At 36.0% G+C, this 16,313-nt stretch overlaps 5 protein-coding genes across 6 annotated transcripts; 1 reads left to right on the forward strand and 4 right to left on the reverse strand.

Annotated features, from left to right (window-relative positions):
- Positions 1-35: 35 nt before the first annotated feature.
- On the reverse strand, positions 36-7,227 carry LOC108570155 (PERQ amino acid-rich with GYF domain-containing protein CG11148). The gene is made up of 16 exons (XM_017931945.1): positions 7,163-7,227; positions 6,308-6,352; positions 6,002-6,233; positions 5,396-5,569; positions 4,981-5,182; positions 4,688-4,901; positions 3,632-4,625; positions 3,166-3,516; positions 2,780-3,091; positions 2,588-2,680; positions 2,084-2,505; positions 1,788-1,989; positions 1,513-1,713; positions 868-1,282; positions 555-784; positions 36-475 (listed from the first exon to the last, which is right to left on the reverse strand). The coding sequence occupies exons 2-16, from the start codon at positions 6,337-6,339 to the stop codon at positions 350-352; spliced, it is 4,200 nt and encodes a 1,399-aa protein (XP_017787434.1). The 5' UTR covers positions 6,340-6,352; positions 7,163-7,227; the 3' UTR covers positions 36-349.
- A 546-nt stretch (positions 7,228-7,773) lies between these two features.
- LOC108570187 (transcription initiation factor TFIID subunit 10-like) lies at positions 7,774-8,601 on the reverse strand. Of its 2 annotated transcripts, XM_017931988.1 has the most exons (4): positions 8,449-8,601; positions 8,204-8,333; positions 8,062-8,126; positions 7,774-7,975 (listed from the first exon to the last, which is right to left on the reverse strand). In XM_017931988.1, exons 2-4 carry the CDS (start codon positions 8,318-8,320, stop codon positions 7,774-7,776), a joined length of 384 nt encoding a protein of 127 aa, XP_017787477.1. In that variant the 5' UTR covers positions 8,321-8,333; positions 8,449-8,601. The 2 variants fall into 2 exon arrangements, with proteins under 2 accessions (XP_017787477.1, XP_017787476.1); XM_017931987.1 differs by having other exon boundaries at positions 8,204-8,601.
- A 382-nt stretch (positions 8,602-8,983) lies between these two features.
- On the reverse strand, positions 8,984-10,098 carry LOC108570132 (protein SCO1 homolog, mitochondrial). The gene is made up of 4 exons (XM_017931922.1): positions 10,039-10,098; positions 9,516-9,927; positions 9,248-9,453; positions 8,984-9,166 (listed from the first exon to the last, which is right to left on the reverse strand). The coding sequence occupies exons 1-4, from the start codon at positions 10,096-10,098 to the stop codon at positions 8,984-8,986; spliced, it is 861 nt and encodes a 286-aa protein (XP_017787411.1).
- Positions 10,099-10,350: 252 nt separating this feature from the next.
- LOC108570133 (pancreatic lipase-related protein 2-like) lies at positions 10,351-12,511 on the reverse strand. Its single transcript, XM_017931923.1, is given in 9 exon segments — positions 10,351-10,435; positions 10,510-10,716; positions 10,856-10,970; positions 11,039-11,290; positions 11,369-11,491; positions 11,494-11,830; positions 11,940-12,205; positions 12,281-12,364; positions 12,436-12,511. Coding segments are annotated over 9 exon segments (1,545 nt in total).
- A 1,436-nt stretch (positions 12,512-13,947) lies between these two features.
- On the forward strand, positions 13,948-15,756 carry LOC108570134 (lipase 3-like). Its single transcript, XM_017931924.1, has 8 exons — positions 13,948-14,094; positions 14,156-14,354; positions 14,452-14,566; positions 14,633-14,879; positions 14,986-15,144; positions 15,216-15,300; positions 15,377-15,519; positions 15,604-15,756. Exons 1-8 carry the CDS (start codon positions 13,948-13,950, stop codon positions 15,754-15,756), a joined length of 1,248 nt encoding a protein of 415 aa, XP_017787413.1.
- The last annotated feature ends 557 nt before the right edge of the window (positions 15,757-16,313 follow it).

Consider the following 16,313-nt stretch of genomic DNA (forward strand, 5'->3'; position numbering starts at 1 on the left):
TGTATATCGCGTAAATAGGAGATGAGTTCGTCTTGTTTTATGAAGTATCTTTCTTTGAGTAGTATGTACAATAGGGTTTATTCCTCGGAGTGTCTTTCAGTTCCGTTTGAAAAGGAAATAATGCCACGCTCTGTCGGTATCTAAGGCTCCCATTAACATTCGAGTAAAGAATACGAGGAATAAAATTCTTACACGCATAATCATAGAAAAATCTGATATACTTTTAACGAAGTACTCGCAACGGGTTCCTTAGAACTTATTTGGCATCTACAATAAATAAATAACGAACCATTTGTTGGGCCAAGCGTTGCACAATTTCCACAATACAGTTAGAGTCATCAGAATGCATTCAAATATCTTCCCCATAATCGCGATCACCTACATTGATACGATCGGGGGCTGCGGTTACACTAAAGCCAAGAATTCTATTATCAACTTTGCACATTTTTCCCTTCTTTGGCTTCTTTGACTTTCCCTGAAAGATCATTTCACTTAGGTGTTGGTATAAAAACATGATTCATCATTACCAAGCATTCATCGTCCATTCAAGATACCTTCACTTCCTGAAATTCCATGGGTGCATTTGGATTAACAGCAGGCGCTGGCTTGCATAAGTCATCCGCTTCTGCCTGAGGTCGTTGGGCGGATCGCCACTTACTACGTTTTTCTAAAAATTGTTTTGCAAATTCTGAGCTCTGTTTGTTATCGCCAAGATAATCTCGGACGTATTCTTTCACCTCGTACGCAGACTCAATATCTCGCAAGAATCCAACAAACGTGGGGACTGTGTACACGTAAAATTTGTTCATCAAATGATTTATAAAAGAAACACAGAAATACAGGCGTGTGAAAGAGTCTCTAACTTACTGTCCACAGACACCTGTAATCCACTCAAGGCTTTGTTGCACCATTGCGTGAAATCATCTGTCTTGGCAGTGGGTTGCTCAAATAATTTCTTTACGAGTTCCTCTTCCCGTTTATTTTTACTTTTATTTGCCTTATTACTTTGCTGCTGTTGCTGCTGCTGCTGGTTGGCAGTAGGAGCTTTTGTTGCGGGGATCTGTTTAGCAGGCTGTTTCGCAGTTGTAGAGGATTTGATTGGCGTAGGGTCGTCCCAAAAACCACTCGTACCACTATTGTTGGACCAAGCTTGACTATTGCTACAGGTACTCGAATTGGCCCAATTCAAACACTGAGAAGCAGTACCCCATATTCCAGCGTTCTGTAGTACATTCGCTGATTCTTTCTGCCCTGTTTTTTCTTGGCGTTCCCTTTCTTGCTGCTGAACAGCCGGGAATAACAATCAACGACATGTAATTATCGTTTAACAATTTCATCGACTGATTACCACATTCTTTTAATAGCTAAAGACATTTTTTTGTACTGCTATTATATGAATATATAAAACTTAAAAAACGCAACGTTATAATGTATTTTCGAAACAAATGAAAAAATATGCATTAATATTATCTTACAATAGTAAAATAGTGAAAAAGTAATAAGTACCTTTACCTTGGCGATCCGCTCTTGCTCTTCCTGTTGAATCTGTGCGAGACTCTTTACGGGTACAGGTTTGGTGGAAGCTGTAGCATTTTCTGCCCACTTAAATTGTAATCGTTTGTACGAGTCAGCTGCTGACGCTTCTTGAGTTGCTTCCACAGCTTTCAATTGTTGCTGCATCATTTGCTGGCCTTTTGCATACCGGTGCTCCTCCTGAACAAATTATCATTTTATATATATAGTATGTATAGAAATACCAATATTCTGTCAATAATTCGAGAACGTACTGCTTTCTTCTCTCGTTCAAGTCTTTGAATTTCCGCAAGTGAAGCAGCAGGAGTGGCTGGAGTTGGTGCACAAGGTGCTGGGGCCCATGGTGCTTTACTTCTTTCTTGTAACTTACGAAGAGCTTCTGCTTCTCGCCGCCTTCGTTCCGCTCGCCGAGCCTGCTCTTCAGCTTCAGCTTGCTTGCGCGCCTCTGCTTCCTTCCTATAATTACAACCAAAAACATTTTCTTATTCATTTTTTTAAGAATAATGTACATTCAATAAACACATATGATTATTCAAGAAATAACTAATACCGCATTCTCTCTTCTTCCTGCTTTCTTTGCTCTTCTTCAAATTTTTTTCTTTTCTCTTCTTCCTTTTTCTGCTTTTCCTCTTGCTTTCTAAGTTCCTCTTTCTTCCTTTTTTCCTCTTCCTGTAACTTTCTTTTAAGATTTTCCTCCGCCTGTCTTCCCAATTCTTCTCGTTTCTTCGCTTCTTTCTCCTCGTTTCTACGCTTTTTCTCTTCCTTTTTCTTTCGTTCCTCTTCTTGTTTACGCTTCTCTTCTTCTTTCCGCTTCTTTCTCTCTTCATATTTCCGTTTCGCTTCCTCTGCTTGCTTAGCCTGCTCTTCCTTTTTTCTTTTCGCATTTTCTTCTTCAGCTTGCCGTTGTAATTCTTCTTGCTTTCGAAGTTCTTCCTTCTTTCTATCTTCCTCTAATCTAAGATTTTGTTCTTCCTGTAATACCATAAAAACGTTCTACTAATCTTTGGTTCCACTTTGGAGGATACAGTGATTTGATTATTAAAAACGTAATTACCAATATTTGCTGTTCAGTCTTTATTTCTTTAGTATGTAGATCCCATAATGATGTAGGTAATTGGCCAGGAGGTACTGCTGGTATCGGCCCAACCTAAAAAGTATAATCTCAATAGTAGCTATGTTTACAACAAAGCTACATTTTTCTGAAAAGAAACGAATTAGAAAATTGAATTGATTAATTTGCACAAACCTGCGCCAACCAATTTTGCGCATTAAATTGTGGATTTATTTGTGGTGGAGGTTGTGGCCAAACAGTATCAATATGTGATGTTTGTGGATGACCATTTGCATTCACATTGAGTTGGCGTAATAAAGATTTTATGGGATTATCTTCTTGCGTTGCAGCTGGCGTAGAATTTATACTCGGCTGTTGAATTCCTTGTATATTTTGCATACCACTCATTTGTTGTATAAGTTGCTGTATAGGATCAACATTAGGTGGATGCGTTGCCGTAGTTGAATGTGGATTCGACGTTAAATGAGTCTCCGGCTGCGTTTTAGCCTTAAAAACATTTGGAATATGGGCATGTAATATCAATATGTTACGAGCTCATGTTCGATAAAATAAATCGTTACCTGTTGCAATTGAGTGAAAAGTTGCATGATAGGGTTAGAAGCTTGAGACGGAAGATGTGGTACAAACGGATTCGCAGAGATTAGCATTTCTGGAATTTCCGAATCTTGAAAAACATATTGGAAAATCAACTGATTTTGTTCTATGGGACTTAACGTTGCCCAATGCTCCGATTGAGAAAGTTTCGCTATAGCTGATGTTCGTATTTGTCTCAAAAGTAACTGATGATTTTGTATTAACCGCATTTGTTGATACTGAAGTAGAAGTAATGGATCATCTATACCAGTTTTTGGTAATGCAGACATACCAGCTGGTACAGTGTTGGGAACAGGCGGTATAACCTGATCTGCTAACTGAAAAAAGCGAATAAACCTTTTCACTGTATTTGAATAACTAAAATATTTAAATATACGCTATTTCGCAAGGCCTCATCTTTGCTAAAATATTAGGAAAAAGAAATACACGTACCTTTAAAGGAGGAATCGGAGGACCAGGTGTAAATGGTATTCTACCACACATCTTCATTAAATCTCCTAAGGTGCTATACCGCTCGTCACAGGTTCTTCTTACCATTAATCCTGCAGTGAAATAACCAGCTTTACACCATTCTGCCATTTCACTTGCTAAGAACGGACCCTGAACTTCACCCTGTGGATCACGGTAAAACCATTTCTCCTGTCCATTCGTAGATGGAACTGTGGAAGATTGGTTACCAATAGCAGGCGGTACACCAGCAGTTCTCTCCCTGTGGTTCTCTTCGTCTGCCATCAATTTAGCCACTAATGCATCCGCTTCTTCCTTCATTCTATCCAAATCATCTTCCGACTTGTGTCTCACATTATCCGTTTCTAAACTCTGCATGGCCTTTTGAGATTCTACTTGTAACGGGACCTGTCTTGTCACAGTAGCAGGAATCGCATCCACTTTTGCTTCTGTTTCAACATCTTCTCCCTTCTTCTTCTCTTTATTAGGAGATTTACTAGTATCAGAATCGGTCGGTGGTATTTTTTCAGTCTCAGTTTGCTCTGTACTTGTTGCTACTGTGTTTCTCTTTTGCGAAGTTTCAGATGATACTGACGTCGAAATTTTAGTAGTGGTATTATCCGTTACTGTAACAGGTGGTGGCTTTATCGGAGAACTGCTTCTCCTTTTCTTCTCGATAGATTCATCTTTATCATCGAGCGGATGTAAGGACTTCGGTCGTTCTTTATTAATTATACCTGCTCCATTATTGCCATTGCGACTTGCTATTTGTCCCTGAGTCGAGCTATAAGATAAAGGTTTGCTACCAGGTTTTGTTGTAATAGCTGTACTTCCTTCAGAAACACGTCGAGTCCTTGATGATTCTTGAGTACCACTTGCACTAATCACACCATCTTCATCGTCATCTGAATATATTCCACCATGGAATGCGCCGGAAGCATCAAAGCTTCCTCCACTTTCGCTAGGATTCTCAGTAGCCCTAGGAAAAAAGTGATCATCGAATGTAAATAAATTTACAGATCAAAATACTGAAAAAGTTACCATTCAGGAAGATTATCATGATTATTATCATGATGGTTCGATTCCCAAGTACGTGCTGTACGAGGAGGGGGATGGTGACTTGAATCATGTGTAGTTCTGTGACTTCCACGATGTTCCCATCTACCACCACTAGTTCGTCCTTCTTCTCCATCTCCTTCATTTCTCTCTAATCTATCTCTATCCATACTCCCACCTTCGCGCCAACTACTCCTACCTGAGATAGAAATTGACTGTATACATGATACTCTTTACTTAATTGAACACACAGTAGTTCCAAGTACACGCGTATTTACTCCATTTTCGCCAACTATCATCGTCTTCTGTACCACCACGATGACGTCGCCAATTACTTTCCATAAGAGAACTACCACTAGCTCCACGACTTAATTCCTTTCTAGGACTAGTAGAACCGTTCCATTCACCTGGATCTGAGGCTCCATTTCTTTCTGACCAACCACGTTCACTTTGAGATCTATCAAATGGGCGATTTCTCCCCTGGATATGAAATATATTCACTAATGAATTGAAAAAATAATCTCTCTTTTATTTAATACAAGAAATTTTCAACTTTTTGGGTATCATCTTATTTAACGACATACGCGCATTTTACCTATACGGTAGCTAAAAAATAATTCACCTTTTTTTTAAATGTTACTTAATGTTTGTATCAACATATTCCATTCCCATGGAATGAAACAAATTACATACTTGAAATGATTGACTGTCGATTCGTGATCCATCTCCTGAATCATCGAAACCAACGCCACGGGAATAATGAGAGGAATACAAGCTACCTCTTCCGTTTCTTCCGCGCCCCCCACGATCGACGCTTCCACCTCTTCCTCGACCACCAACATTAGTTATTCCTCCATTCCACATTCGCTAAAATTTCGTGAGAACAATTAAATTAATAATATTCGAATTTATCAAATAATTAATTTATATCAACGTGAAAATTCACACCATAAAGAGGTGTGGCAAAATGTAGAATGATAACAAAATAATAATGATTATGTAAAGTATACAACAGTGGATAGGACAGTGCTATGAAGAACTGGCACAAGGGCTCCAGTGTGTTATATTTTTAGCTTCAAACTGACTTCATGAGGCAGTTCCCAATATAGGATGCAATAAGAATATATAATCACTAAATAATATTAATTATCATTCTAGATATGAATTAATCTATATAAAACTACAAAATGCTGGTAATTTTTTTTATACAATTATAAATTGCATCTAAATAAAAATATACCTTAAAGTTATTTAGTATAAATACTAAATTTCAGTATGAGAATACACTTAGGTAAATACCGTTTCATCTTCTGTCATTTGTATAAGAGCCAAAGGAAGCTGAGTTTTCTCAACATATAATGATGAGAAATTTGACAATGGTTCAGGAGGTTTGCAATTGCGGTCAAACAAAATCAACATTTCTTCTCGCCCGTATCTATGTTCAGCTAATTGATAACGTGGAGTGGTTAAACTTGTAGTGCCTCCACCACCACCACTATTATTGCAACTGTCTCCAGACAGATTACGCAACCTATGCATTTATTATAACATGTTAAAACAATATGCAATATGTTATGATAGTTATATTGTTGAAATATTACAAACCATTCTGGACCAAATTTCATGGAATCCGTCATGATAATCTATTTGCTGAAAATATAAAATTTCACCATATAAACGTATTTATGAAAAATCATGCAAGTAATCAAAATTATTGCCTTAAACTTAAAATGCAAGAGAAATCCTATACATGTTTTGAATGTAAATCATTAAAAATATAATTAAGAAAAATAAGACGTAGAACAAAGAATCAATTAATACTTAGTTTCTTTTTAAGAAACCATACTATTGAAAGCAAATCTGCGTGATATCCAGTGACGGGAATATCCGTAGGAAACAAGGTTGGATGACAATAATCACAGATGTTCGGGGTACACCTGATCCGAGCATCCGTAGAAAATCGCATCAATGATTTTTACCTGTTGCTCGACGAAAATCGAGCAACCCATGTGCATTAATCATCCATAATCTTAAGCGTAACAAATGAAACGTTATCATTGAAAGACAATTGAGATATATAAAAAGAATAAAGTAAAAGTGATCGAAAGTAAGAGAGCACGACAAACGGTAGCAAAGTACTCGTAAAAGGTTGTAATTCTTTTAAAAACTGATTAACACCAATAATAATCTTACGCGGAGAAAGAACGATGCAGAAGAAGGTATTAATATTCTATGAACATTCCAGTCCAATGAAAATAGCACGCATTTATTTACGATATGTTCTTAAACAGACCGATTTCCGTGAGCCCAGGTGGCAACATTAACCAAACTTTTTCCGTTCGCGAATGTCATAAAAGTCCACCAATGACAATCTATTTCGAATAAATATCACATTTGCATTCCCTATTATTCATAGAGCAACGGGTAAAAAAGAATTCGGGTGATGAACGAGAGAAATACCTCACTGATCTTCGAAATTACTGAGGGACAGCGATACAACACACCAATATGGCTGATGGTTTTTTTGGGAATAAAGCGCATGCGGAGTTGCTGGTACATTTGAAGCATTAAAAAGTTACTAGGAAAATATGCTGTTTTTCTAGTCACTATCATCTGAAGAAATTTTTTTTGATTTTTTCACAATCCTAGAACTAACTTTATAACTGGATCGCTACATTAGGAGCAAAGGAACTTTTCGTTTGTGATCTCTATGAAATTATTGCTTTTTATTTAGGATAAATAAAATTCTATCTGAATGTTTGAAACATAAATTTTAAGAATTCAATGTTGTATAATGTTAATACAATATTGAAATTAACATGCGTGATTTAATGTCTATAAAAAATTTTTAAATAGAGTTTTTTTTAATGGAACATATTATATTTAAGATTCAATTTTCTGGTTGTGTTAAAACTGAACTTTGAACTACATTAATTTTACAGTTTCATGTTTCTTGTTGCACACTATTGCTTAATTCTTATAAAAGCTGTACAATAGTATTTTTATATATGTGTAAAGAATATTAAATAAATGAGTATTCATAAATAGAAAAAAGACAAGATAAAAGTAAATCAAACAAAATAATGTGGCTTTTTAACTATAATGCCATATTCTGCAACTGCTGGTGTTAGATCCTCCATAGTAAGAGTGTAACGCCGATCTTTTCCTTTTGTTTTTGTATTCTGATTGGCTCCACGTGTCTTGCAATGTTGCAAAGCATCATTTGCAATTTCGGATATAAATTTCTGTGCAGCTAATGACACCAATCGTACTCTAAAATGAACAAACGCATAATTGTAAAACAGATAAAACCATCAAAGATTTATTTTAGCAAACCCAGTTTATTGTAGATTACTTACATTCTAGGATCAGTTGCATTAAAACCAGCTGTATGTAAATAATGTTCACTAATAGCATCTGGTACCTATGACAAAGAACATTTAATATACACTTAAGTATTCTGGATGAACAAATTACAATAATTATAACTTATGCTGTTACCGTGGGTGTATAATCTTCGAGTTGTAGCAAAAAATCCGAAAGGGGCTGTCCGGCAGTTTTTGATTCTTCATTTGCTGCGTACATCGGTGGTGTTTCTCTTCCAAAATCTTCTGCCATTTTGATTTAGTCTCTTCCACGCGATATTAAAACATTACAGAGAAAGAATTTAACTTAAAATAGAATGCACTAAAAAATGACTCTTGAGACTATGAAATTTGAATGATTTAGAGTATATAAATCCTAACCTTGAAGCAATAAAAGTATTAAATCACTTTTAACGGATCCTCACAGTTTCTTTTAATATTTAAAATTTTATTTTGCATTCAACTTTTCTAGGTAATACTCCACTGTCAATTATAAAAAATATCAAACTTCAACATATTATTCGTAAACACGCATGAAGGAAACTAAAATGTTGCTGAATAGTTCTATCAATCGGAAGTAGATTTAGGGAATAAACATCTAGGGAACATATCGATCGATTGTACGCGGTTGAGTTAAATAAGTAATAGAAGTATTTATTTTTCTCTAGCATAATATTTTAGTTATTCCTTTGTATTTAACAATACTGATATGCTACTTAATGAAAATGTATTAGCTTAAAGATTAGAAAAATTTAATACTCAGTTAGAAAATATTTAATTATTAATTGATATATTGGCATATAACTACTTAATGAAAATGTATTAGCTTAAAGATTAGAAAAATTTAATACTCAGTTAGAAAATATTTAATTATTAATTGATATTTTTGCATATAAATACATATAATAGAAATAAATTATGCAGGTAATGGACTTTTTAGTGATATAGAAGGAATCCAAGAATCACTTTTTAAGTTATCATATTTTATCTTATTTATGCAAACACTATGTACAACCTGCTCAGCAGTATGAGTCAGGCCATAATAATCTACGAATAGACCATCTGGATCTACCAAATATATGATTATCGTGTGGTCAACCTAGAATACAATCAGAATAAAACTAATGTTACTTTTGAATGATAAAATTTAAATTACATATAAAAAAAATTAATTACTGACAATATAATCTGAATCTGAATCCTTGGGTCCATTGCTATAGTATACTCTGTAAGCTTTGCATACTTTAGCAACTTGTTCTTTATTTCCAGTAAGACCAAGAATTTTGTCAGAAAATTCTTTAATATACTTTCCCACAACTTCTGGTGTATCTCTATCAGGATCCACAGAGATAAATATAGGCTGAACCTTTAGATTATGTTTTGTTTCTAAAATAATAACATAACATAAGATAATATACTTGTTTTTAAGACATTATTATTTGTCTTACCTAATGTATTAACAATGTCTGTCATTTTTTCAAGCTCATCTGGACATATGTCAGGACAATGTGTGAAACCAAAATATATCAAAACCCATTGTCCTAAAAAGTCCTCTGACTTTACTGTTTTTCCTTCAGGATCAACTAATTCAAACCTTCCACCAATTGCTGCCTTTCCTAATTCACGTCTCCTTTCACGTTCTAATTGTTTATCTTTTGTATCTTGTAAGTAATACATATACAATAAAAGAATTGCACCTATTGTGCTAGTACCTATTACACTTTTCCATGTGATAGGATTTCTTTTAAGGATAGATGCTTTCTTACGGTTTACTTCAGTACATTGAAATAAATTCATAGAAGTATTTACACGTCTAACTTGTGGACAATATTGTCTAAAATGTTGTAAATGAAATGTGCCCTGTGAACAATTTAAAAAAAAATTATTGATTACGTTTGAGAATTGTTTTCCAATTCAAAGTTTGATGAAAAGTCAATTTAATCATTTTCGATTATTCAAAATGACACTTACTTTTTTAAAGATCTGATTTGGACCCCTGTTCAACAGAAAAACATTAATTATCCCCGACATTGTTCTCATCATGTATTTCAAACAATTTGAAGTTACGAGTAGGTTATGGTTTCGCTGCCATTTGCCGTTTCATTTTTACGCGCACTATTTCAAATACATCTTTCTTTTTATCAAAAGATATAATTACAGTGTTTCATGAAAAATTACTTAATGTACAATCGCTTAACTAGTGTAAAGTGTTTTATTTGATTCCATTTTTGTTTTTACATGTTACTAATAACACGAATAAAAATGTTATAAATAAAGATTATCCTACGATAAATCACATTGCTGACGGCGCAAAATCATCATTTTTTGCTCTAGGTTTACGGGAGTATTTGGGCTGCAATATTCCCACCTGAATATGGAATTAAATGCAAAGTAAAGTCACGATAACGTATTTTAGCTGCAGATAATTATACATTTACATACTTATTGCCCTTTCTATCTTCAATAACAACTTTGTTCACGAACAATGCATCGGAGATAGGTTTTCTAATTGTATCTTCATTATCATCACCTTTACTCTTCTCATACCAAACGGTTGTGTTTATCGTTATCTGATTACTCGATGAAAGTTGGAACTCCGCTGCAGCGATATTGTAAAACGTCATCGATTTGTTTTTCCGGCTCGATATTCTTAAACAATTAATATCTTATCGAAGTTGTTTATATATACACAGAATTAAACTTTTAAACAAATCAAAAGAAAATGATAAATTTGCCTAATTGCCTACAAAACAACGATTCATGCAGTTATTATCAAAATATATCTTACGCGTACCGAAGCCTGTAATTTATCATTGAATTACGTTGCATAGATTTTATAAATAATATCCCCGAGGTTTCTGGCGCATCTTTGGAAGTTATCACCGATGCTCTCAGTGGCTGGCCTGAAAATAAGAAAAGAAAGACAATTAAAAAATTAACTGTTGATATTTCATCGAAGTTAACCCTTTACCACAAAAGGGTTCTTTCTCTGTCGTAGGCAAATAATAAATTCCTAAGGGGCCTCGATTAGCTCTGTAGCCCATCTCTTGAGACCACATTGTAGATTCCATGGGGAAACACATTCCATTCGCGTACGATCTTCTTCCTTTGGGACAAGGCCAGGCAGTGAAATTACAGGTGGGATTTGTCATGCGTACACTTTCCAAAAAATACGACCAAGCTCGCAAATGACTGCAAGCAATTTCTTTAGTCAACATATCCTCTGAAACGTTACAATTACCTTTACAATCATCAACAAGAATTCCACTGTTAATCTGCGTATCCGTAAAACGCATCGTACCATTCAAATGGCTAAAAACGACAGAATTTTTCACATCGTTACAGCCAGGCTGTTCTCTACCACCGTTCGGGAAGAAATCAATGTGACCAAGTGGCTTCAAAAGTCCAAACCCGTCTGCAAAGCCGTGTGAATCACATCAACCAATTGAGCATCTGTGGCATCTAGCTTTCTAGACTTTTCCCTAAACAGATGATTCCTGAAAAATGGTGACGCAGGATCTAGGCCACTTATACGACCCACGAGAATTTTCCTCCTCTTGAGGATTTCAGAGGCACAACCGGCAACGTGAGCTCCAAGACTGAAGCCAATCACGTGAATGTTTTCAGGAAGCGTGCCCAAATTGATAGTGTCTAAAAGAACCAAGCCTAATTGTCGACCTACAAGTTCGGTATTTGCCACTGCTGCCGAATAGGTCGTTGCCGCTCCTCTTGTCCAGTCGATTACCAAAACGTTCAGGTCCTCCTGAAAGATATTTCACAACGTAAAATCAACGAAAATAGGTCCTCCCTGAATAAACGAAAACCTCTGTTTGGTTGATAGTAGAATAGAAATTTTGTTTCATACGAATTACCAAATCTAGTAAACCCTGTACCAAGCGCACCGCGCCAACATCGCTCCCGCTTCCTTTGTAGCCGTGTATCACAACTTTCATATGTCTCGTCGAATTGAATCGCGATTTGAGAATAGATTTAAAATCATCACCGTACAGCAGGCTCTCGGGAGCATCTCGATTCGAACGAGTGTACAGTAAAAATCTCGTCTGAATCACGCTGGGATGCTCTGGTGGCTTTTGAAACGCCAATTTACCCATCGGATCCGCAAAACATCCAACTAAATCTGAAATTTATATTTATATTATGTTTTATCCGGTACATACTGTGGGATAAGAAATACTTTTTCTATAATTCGTACCAAAGCAGATTGTAGGTTTGAGAGTCTGACGGTTCGCTTTTATCCGACTTAACGTCACTCTACTCCGTCCAGGAAGAAGTTTCACTGAAAGGAAAGAGGAAAAGAAGCACGTGAAGATGAGAAATTTTTTTTCATTTTTGTGGAAACTTACTTACTGGTACGTTTAGCTTCAACGACCCAAAGGTTTAGGATCATCAGAAGGATCCAATGTTTTACCAACATCAGTTTCATTTTTGATTCAACTTTCGTCGGGTCTTCTTCGCGTCTGCCGAGGACGCGGACTAACTTTTCTCTCTCTTCTTCTTCTTTTTCTCTCGTTTCTTCGTGCTTCCTTATCTCTTCTCTCTCACGTCTTCAGCAATAGGTACTTATCGTTTCTTCCTATTCGCTGTTATGGCAAATGACCGTACGAACCGTCTTTTTGCGCAATCGATTTACCTCACTCACGCTGTCTTCAGCTGCTCAATTTAAATATGTTTCTGTAGACATGTATCAATTGTTCCTTAAAGTGTTACTGTTCGTAGAGGTAGCTGTTGCACAAATAGCAAGCAATTCATTCATTCCTGCGGCTATGCTACGACTCCTCCGATAATATGTACCTGTATGGATAGCAATACTTTCCCTCGTTCACAATGTGATTACGATCCCCTTTTGCACCATCCAGTATGATGTAATGTTTGCAGCGCCTACATGTGCAAATAACGACTCGCCACGTGCACAGAAGCGTTCTGCTTTCACCAGGAGAATTTCAATATACAGGCGTTGATCCGCTAGTGTAATTTTACCGGATTTTCTGGCCAATTGAAATAGAAATTCTATAATAAATACATTCTTGTCGACACAAATTTCCAGAGGCTGGAACAGGATATGAAAACAAAGCGTTTATATGCAGGCAATCGAAAGTCGCGTACGCCCTTTTTCTTTTTTCTTTTTCTTTTCTAAAGACTCCGACAAACCGGACGGACGAGTTTCACATTCGTATAAAACTCTCCCCTGTCCGGTATCGCATACATGGCCAGAATGTTTTGCCAGAGATCAAACGATACCGATTTTATTTTTCACGCAAAAATGAGTTCCTTCAAATCTTGTCGGAAGATTATTATCTGAAAAAGAGAAATAAATGAACTACACATTTCCCCTTGAATGAAGTTTTAACTACTGTGAAAAAATCTATGAATCTATAGCAGGTGTTAATCTAGAAATATATATCATTTTTCGTACATACCGGTGATTAAATGATAAACATCGACATATTTTTAACTAACGAAGTTAAGCAGATACCAAATATTATTTCCGCCAAACATTTCCATTCTTATTGATGTTTACCATATTTATCGTACAAGTGATCGCATAATCGATCAATAAAATCGCTCTCTTTAATCAGCTTCTGTTTACACAGATTCACTTTTCAGAAATCTGAAAATTGACAAAATACAATTGTTGCAGAAATCAGTACAATTTGTTATGCGTAATATAGATAAATGATTTATCTTTTCGAAGGTCGAATGGACATCTGATCAACTATGTTGATGAACACCCGATCCGTTGATAATCGATAAGCATTTAATCTGATGTTTCTCTACACGAATACACCTGAAAATCATTCTTTATAAATAACCACCAAATCATTCGCGACAATCATAAACTGTACCACCTGCGAACGAACAATGCTCAAAATACCGTTTATTTTCTGTTGTATACTGCCAGTGATCCTGGGAGTACCGCTTACAAAAGACGAATATGAATTAAACGAGGTTCTTGATGTCGCATTTGACGATTTCGACAGCCCTCTCTTCAGAAATCCTCCAACTCCTGTAAGTAAATAATCAACGCGGTAAATCTTTTATTGCCATTGAACGTGTCAAATTTCTGCAGGACGAGTTGATAAGACAAGAAGGCTATACCGCCGAAACTCACGAAGTTGTCACCGAAGATGGCTACATTCTGCAAGTGCACAGAATTGCGGGGTCGCCGAAACATCCTGCATCCAAGAATAAACCAGTTGTATTACTTCAACACGGACTTTTGGACTGTTCAGCTTCCTGGATTTTTACAGGCCCGCAGAAGAGTTTAGGTATTGTCAAATCAGAATTTCTTCTGAAATCAAATCATTCGCCAGCAAATTGTGTTTTTTTTTTTACATGTTCATTAATACTTTCCGAAAACTTTAGCCTTTATATTAGCAGACTGGGGGTACGACGTGTGGACAGGCAATTCTCGTGGTAGCAGATATTCTAGAAAGCACAAGTACTTGGCTACTTCGAACCCCGATTATTGGTCATTCAGGTAGAATGAAATCTATTTAGATTGAACAATATATTAAGATTCGTCTACAGAATATTTTTCGTCTAGCTGGCATGAAATCGGAGTGTACGATCTCCCGGCAATGATCGATTACGCTCTCAATCACACGAAGCAAAAAAAATTGTTCTACGTAGGACATAGCCAGGGTGGTACGGCATTCTTTGTAATGGCCAGTGAACGCCCTGAATATCAGCAAAAAATTCAAGCTTCCTTTAACTTTGCTCCAGCTGTCTTTATGTCTAGGGCAAAAAATGTTCTTATGCGGATGTTGGCTCCTCATGTTAACAACCTTATGGTAGAGTTAGATTATTAGCCGTTACATCAAATTGTACGGTTTCTTAGCCATTAAGACACAAGATATTTTATGTTTGGTAGGCCATCATTTTCCATTTTAATTGCAGGATCTGGTTGATCTAATAGGTATCTACGAATTTAAACCTTCTGGCAAGCTGATACAGAGCCTGGGGAAAAAGATGTGTCATGACGATGCAATCCTGCAACCATTCTGCAAAATTATTATTTTCCTGTTTGATGGATTCGATAAAGAAGAGTTTAATATGGTAATTACCTCTATTCAAAATGATTACTGTAATATGACAGTTTTCGATTAAAATTGATTCTTATATTACAGACTCTACTACCTACTATCGCGCAATATGATCCAGCTGGTGCATCCACCATGCAATTAGCTCATTACGCACAGTTAATGAACTCAGGTCAGTCTTTGGTAATTGAGTTTTGTACTATTACATTAACATTTTCTTTTCTAAATTAAATCGTCCCTCTTCGCAGGCAAATTCCGAAAATATGATCATGGTCTTATTGGTAACTTAAACAAATACGGAAAGAGTCAACCGCCTGATTATCACCTCGACAACATTAAGATTCCAGTATACTTGTATTACAGTAGTAACGATGTGATGGTCCATACCGAGGTTTGTATATTGTATGACTCTGAAATTCGAATTTGCTAATTTTTACACATCTCTCGTTCCTGCTAATACATTATATTGTTGTAGGATTTGCATAAGTTATACAAATTATTGCCCAACGCTCAGAAATTTTTGGTACCATTTTTGCTTTTCTCGCACCTTGATTTTCTATTTGGCAAGCACGTAGATACCTGGGTATACAACAAAGTTTTGAATCTAATGGAACGTCATAAGAATTAGTGTCAGCAATCGTTCAAGAATACCCCCTCCCTCTAGATCAACAAAAAAGTTAAAACTGTATTAAAATTGAAATAAAACACAATTTAAAATTAAAGTTCATAACCTTAATTCCTGAACTTCCAATTAATATTCAAATAAAAACATAAATTCATATAAACTTATTTATTAGTGTGCGTTTGTTATGTTTTTAAATTAAATTAATTGAGCCGATCCTGGCGGCACTGCAATGCCAGGCCGACTCGCGACAGAGGTGGAGCAAGCTCCAACAGCTCCGTCAATTTCCAAAAATCAGATTAATATTCTGACTCCCCAATGGGGAGTGTATCAGATATTAAGCTGATAAGAACAGATACTACACTTTGATCTTAGCCATAAGGCCGAGAAGCGATACCACTTTTGGTTTTCTCAATCCTTTTATCTGTCGCTGAAAAAATTAAACTTGTGAGAAAGTACTTGTGGAATAAATCACCTGGTGGTCTGTATGGGAGTTATATTCACTATTCAAGCCTCATATAGAGGGCGCACTTAATTATTTTAAAAGCATTATCGTTCATTTT

This window comes from Habropoda laboriosa, unplaced genomic scaffold (assembly GCF_001263275.1).
Source record: "Habropoda laboriosa isolate 0110345459 unplaced genomic scaffold, ASM126327v1 scaffold80, whole genome shotgun sequence".
NCBI classification, from domain to species: Eukaryota; Metazoa; Arthropoda; class Insecta; order Hymenoptera; family Apidae; genus Habropoda; species Habropoda laboriosa.